Source organism: Volvox carteri (assembly GCF_000143455.1).
Source record: "Volvox carteri f. nagariensis unplaced genomic scaffold VOLCAscaffold_31, whole genome shotgun sequence".
In the NCBI taxonomy this organism is placed as follows: Eukaryota; Viridiplantae; Chlorophyta; class Chlorophyceae; order Chlamydomonadales; family Volvocaceae; genus Volvox; species Volvox carteri.
Window position 1 is genome coordinate 1,508,174 of NW_003307574.1, and position 5,358 is coordinate 1,513,531.

General features: G+C 51.4%; 3 protein-coding genes across 3 annotated transcripts in view; 1 reads left to right on the forward strand and 2 right to left on the reverse strand.

Annotated features, from left to right (window-relative positions):
- Positions 1-795, reverse strand: part of VOLCADRAFT_105666 (uncharacterized protein) — a 2,029-nt gene extending 1,234 nt beyond the window's left edge. The window contains exon 1 of the mRNA XM_002952721.1: positions 440-795. Within this exon, the coding sequence (XP_002952767.1) occupies positions 440-463 (24 nt within the window). The 5' untranslated portion in view covers positions 464-795. The remainder of the gene's footprint in view (positions 1-439) is intronic.
- A 908-nt stretch (positions 796-1,703) lies between these two features.
- On the reverse strand, positions 1,704-2,329 carry VOLCADRAFT_93478 (uncharacterized protein; the record flags this gene model as incomplete). Its single annotated transcript, XM_002952722.1, has 2 exons — positions 1,704-2,012; positions 2,294-2,329. 2 exons carry the CDS (start codon positions 2,327-2,329, stop codon positions 1,704-1,706), a joined length of 345 nt encoding a protein of 114 aa, XP_002952768.1.
- Positions 2,330-3,974: 1,645 nt separating this feature from the next.
- On the forward strand, positions 3,975-4,360 carry VOLCADRAFT_36229 (uncharacterized protein; the record flags this gene model as incomplete). The annotated part of the gene is given in 2 exon segments (XM_002952631.1): positions 3,975-4,119; positions 4,137-4,360. Coding segments are annotated over 2 exon segments (369 nt in total), but the record flags the coding sequence as incomplete, so codon positions are not given.
- Positions 4,361-5,358: the final 998 nt, after the last annotated feature.

Here is a 5,358-nt window from a genome sequence, read left to right on the forward strand (position 1 = left end):
TTACCGACCGTTTGGGGCCCATTAACCCAACCGGCCGGTTGAATGGCGTTAACGGCCCGGTTGGGTTAACGGTCGGTTGGGTTAACGGCCAGTTGGGTTAACGATCAGTTGGGTTAATGGTCGGTTGGGTTAATGGGCCCCAAACGGTCGGTAACCGGCATGTTTATGCCATAGGGAGTATCCCGGTAGCTCGGGAAGCATCGTTCGCCAATATTAATTAAAGGCCTCTAGCGCTGCAGGAAAATTTTAGTAGAAGATTTAGAACTATGTATGTATTTAGTTTTAGCGTTTGTTCCCGCTTTGAGGGCGTGAAATGCCATGTCATTGTCCCTAATAAGTCATTGTCCCATTGATGCTGGCTGTATTTCTTGCGTGGGCGATCTTGTCGCCGACGGGCGATGTTGTCCAGGGCGTTCCGGTCAAACTCGTAGGCGCCGACCTCATTACCGTTGTCCATGGACATTGTGTTGGAAGGATACGTTAAGGTTCAGATAAAATGAAGAAATGAAGAAGCGCTCCTTCATAGTATGGAGATGGTAGAATCTTCAAGCAACTTTTGAACGACCAGGGAGAGTTGCTAATAGGCGAATTTGTATGAAGCTATAGAATTCCTTTATAATTTAAGGTAAATGAGTGCTTATGTATTCGTCCGTTAGTAGCGTGAAGCTTTGAACACTCTTTGTACGGCAGATTCGGCACAATGTTTTGCCTCATTGCGATGTTGCCTGAAATTTTGAACAGAAGGGATCACTGCTCATGCTGGTGCAGCAAGACATGTAAGGAGATGGCCTCGTCACAATCCAGCAGTCATATATCGACAATCTCAAGCTATGACAACTTGTTACATGTGTCTGTAATAAAAAAGGGACTTTGCGATGGTGTGGGGAGCTCTTTGAGTGGTGGGAATGTGGAAATGCAGTTTGTTTCGCCCGTAACAAGTTTGTTACGGGCGAAACAACGTCCCTCTGAAACGTTTGGATATGCCTATGCAACACATTTCCTCAATTTCATGAACTGCAAGTATTCTAATCCAACATCACCCCAATCTCAGTGTAAACTAGTCTCCAAATGTGCCTGCACAAGACTGTCACCCGGCATTCACATTGCCTTAACCTCCTCAAGCTTGTCGGGGTGTGACACGTGGGCATGAACCTTGTGACAATGGGCATTGTCACAAAGAAACTGGTTGCAATCAGAAATGCATTTTTGCTCATGCCAGGTTACCGACATCGGTTACCGATTACTGGGGACGGTTAACGGATAACGGTTCGCCCGGTAATCCTACCGACCGGTTACCCATCTCGTTAACTGGACCCGTTAGGTCGGAACCGGGCCGGAACCGGCCTGGAGTATGCCATTGGGCTTCGTCAGCTCCAAAGGAGTTGAATCTCAAAGCATCTGCTGGCAAGGCATGCACATATGTCATGGTTAGTAAGGTCTTCAGCTGCAGGTATGATGTATGCAGGCATGTATCTTTCATGGTATGCATATTTGAGGTTTCAATACAAGCAAGTTGAAAACCCAATAACCCCAAACTATAACTAAGTCTCTCCTCTTATCTCTGCATTTACACATAAGGTGCACGAAGTCCAAATGACGCGGTATGTCTTTTCATGCTTTGTGGCTTCCAACCATGCAAATGCGCCATGGTGCACTTGCAGCCATTCGCCTTCACTCGGGGTTTATTTAATTCTCTGCTGCGTCTATAGTCTGATGTCGTGGCTCTCGCGACGTGTCTCCATGATGTGCTGGACGGGGATGATGAACGGGTGGATGCTGTGCGTCGTCAATTCGAAGAAGATCTCGGCGTCTACTCCGTTGGTGAAGCATGGGAACTGTTCCGAGGTGAGAGATTGATCACAGAGAGAAAAGCGTGAGTCCGTGCCAGAGACGTGGGGCGGTGATGTCCCCGTGCTGAGAACAACCGGAAACTTTGTGAACGGTGTTTTGAAAGACAATGTGTCCTTCATTGCAGAGGATTCCAGCTCTCCCCGCTTCACGCCGCCATGGCACTGAGAGGGAATGTACCGGACCTTACCGTCTCGGACGCGAAATCCCTCTTGTTCAAGATCAAAACAGCATCAGAGGGGGCCGTGGAGGATCAGGGACACAGGGACGCGGAGACTGGCACCATTGAGGATGCGGCGGAACTGTGGTCCCGATGAGTGCACCAGCCGCCATCACCGAAGCAGAGGATGTGCCACCCCGCGTCAAGTCGCGTGGTGCTACTGGTAAGTGGCGACGTGAGATGTGTGGCAGGGAAGAGTGGGCAACCTAGAAAGGAGGAACCCACCTCACCCCACCCACCCAATTGTATAATGTTATACATACCGACGTCTATGAAACATCATACCATATGACAACAGAAATGCCCCCCTTGTTTTACAACCCTGTGTAGGCGAGTTCAAAACAAACTGGTCAGAGCTCGGCGGTGTAGACCCATATGCCTGCTGCATCAGCGGCGGCATCAGGGGGTGGTTCATCGGTGCTAAGACTGGCAGTACACGGCCGGTCGCATTCACCAAGCAGTACTGCTGCTGAAAGCCGCTGTGGGTTATGCGTGGTTTGATGCCATACTACAATAATTAATGGCCTGTCTGTTTTCTGCGCCAACGTTTGGCGTTTGTGCGTGGGCAATCCGGGAGTCAACAGCAGGAGGGAGGACCCCTGACATGGGGAGCACGGGTAATCCACACGGAAGTGTCGTGGTTTACATGGGCCCAGGCGTGCAACGTTTTGTGTCAGTGTTTGGTTGCATGGGCGGAATACCGGGGGCGACTTCATGGGCCATGCCCCGCCCAACGGAGAGCTCGATGGATTAAGGCATAGATTGCATATGGTGAACATATTCTTCTCGGCAGACATCTGCATTTTCATTTGTTTTCAATGTAGCTCGTGGTACTGAGTTAAGCGGTGTATCAGAGATTTGTCATTGTTTCCACCCGAACCTATTCATGCATACGAGTGTTGTGGGATAAACTGGACGAACTGCCGATGAAGTGTGGTGGGAAAACAGTGGGACCTCGGCGGCTGACTTGACTGGGTAATGCAGTCGTGGCCCTGAGTGCTTGCCTCCCGTAGTAGTAGTAGTGCCAGAGTACGGTAACCAGGTGTGCAAGTTTTCCCACTCCATGTCGTGGGATCGAAACTAATACGCACATGAGGCACTTGTAAGCGGTCCTCTTGCAAAGTTTTCTGTAAATTCCTTAAAAGTCATGTGCTTTTGGATGCCAGCCCGAGCCAATCCTGCCAACTTGACAGCCAATTCGACACCCTGAACACGCTAATTCGATACCCTGTCAGGCCAATTTGACACCCCGAACAGGTCAATTCGATACCCTGTCAGGCTAATTCAATACCCTGTTAGGCTTATTCGGCACCCGGACAGGCCAATTCAGGCCCAGCACAGCCCAATTCCGAGGCTCCACAGCGCAATTCGAATACCTCCGGCGAGTCCGCCAGAACAATTCCAGACCTCGGCAGACCAATTCTTTTGTCAGGAATAAAATCCAGGCTAATTCTGCGACAGAGCTCCTCCCTAATTCCAGCCCGGATCCTACCCTCCTCCGAAGCAAATATTTCTTCCTATCGTAAGCGCATTACTATTATTACTATTTGAACTACTGTGTTCTTTGTGGCTTGAAGGAATGCTATACCGTTGACATGACAAACTCGACTTTGTTCGGGTCGAGTTTCTTCACGTTCGCCAACCCTACCAAATTGCTGGTGTTTAAGAGAAAAAGATGGTTGTGCTGGAATCGGTTAGCATCGCTCCAGGGCGGCACCTCGTCTGGGCCAGGTGTCCGCGGGCGTGCAGAGGTATACTATATAGCCAAATCATCTATACGCCATATATTCCGGATCACTACCTATTAGAGGAGACCCCGGCCTATAGGCGGCCAAAACATTTACAGGGGCCCTCCTCGCACCATGGCGGGCCACTTCCAGGGTGCAGTACTGCACCCTGGAAACTAGTCGACAGGCACAACTACTACAGGGCACTCCACGGAGCGCCAAGGCTGACGTGGTCTCCAGACCTGGCCCGCGACGCCGCTGTGTATGCTGTGGTCGCCGCTAACAATTACCATGCTGGTGGGGCCTCCAGCATGCCCGCAACCAGTGAGGCCACTTGGCAGCGGGACACACCTCGGCTGAGGCGGCCGTGGACAGCTTCTACAGCAAGATTGAGCTCTACAACTACAACAACACGGGTTTCAGCACCAGAACCGGGCATTTCACACAGGTCGTGTGGCTGGGCAGCACTCACATCGGCATTGCTGAGGTCAATCGTGTGTATGTCTTCAGGTACTGGCCATCCGGCAATGTATATGGCGCCTTTCTGGACAATGTGCGGCCTCGTGGCTCGGGCACCCCCAGGTCTCTGCTGTCGAGCAGCGGTGTCATGCTGAACCCCAGAGTGTACACTAGGCTTGTTTACCGTGGCGGCGGCTGTGGTGGTGGTGGTGGTGGCTGTGGTGGTGGCGGTGGTGGTGGCGACAACATGACCCGCCTGCGTGTGTGGTTCACACACTCAGGTGCACACGGACCTGAGTCCCAGCAAGGACATTTCAATGTGTACCTGCAGCATGTGAGTGGACCTGTCGCCATCTGTTCCGTGGTAGTCAACTACAACCACAATATGTTCGACCCCTGGGAGCTGAACATGGAGTTCGAAGATCACCGATGGAGGGTGTAACAGCCGTCTCTTACCTTAGCTGTTTTAGCGGAAGCAGAGGGTCTCGTCCACGATTGGCGACCCAGCGTTAGGCGTGAGAAGAGACAAGGGAAGTCGGGATTCGAAGACATACGTCGAGAACGGTGACAGCAAGGTCTTGAACCCTGAACACTAGTATAGTGATACGTTAAGTGTCTGGCCGAAGCACTTCACCTGGGTGGCTTAAATGCGGCCCACCTGCCGCCATCTCCATTCCTGGAGTCTTGGTGTCGTACGCTAGGTTGTGATAGCGTACCAGAAAGTGAGTTCGTACAGTTAACGAGTATGGTTCGTAAATACGGGACCGTACCGTTACTGTGATTAAGCTTTAATAGCTTAAAGATATTCTAAGGTAAATGTAGCTTGCTACATCCCTCCCCCTCAGAAGCGAACCGTCCCGGGAGCGTCACCTTTTCTTGCGAGCAGGTGCTTTCCGTTTCGGTTGTTCTGGGGTGCTGTTCCGGGGTGCTACCGAAGGAGGGGTGGTCAGGACCACTTTCCTTTTTGGTGTAGGTTGCCCGGACTTTGCCGCCAACCGTCGTTCATAGTCGTCAATAGCTTCGGCCAAGGGAACGGACTGACGCAGGGAATCTTCCGGTTCATAGGTGTTATGACTGGAGTCATAGCCTTCCCATTAACCAGAA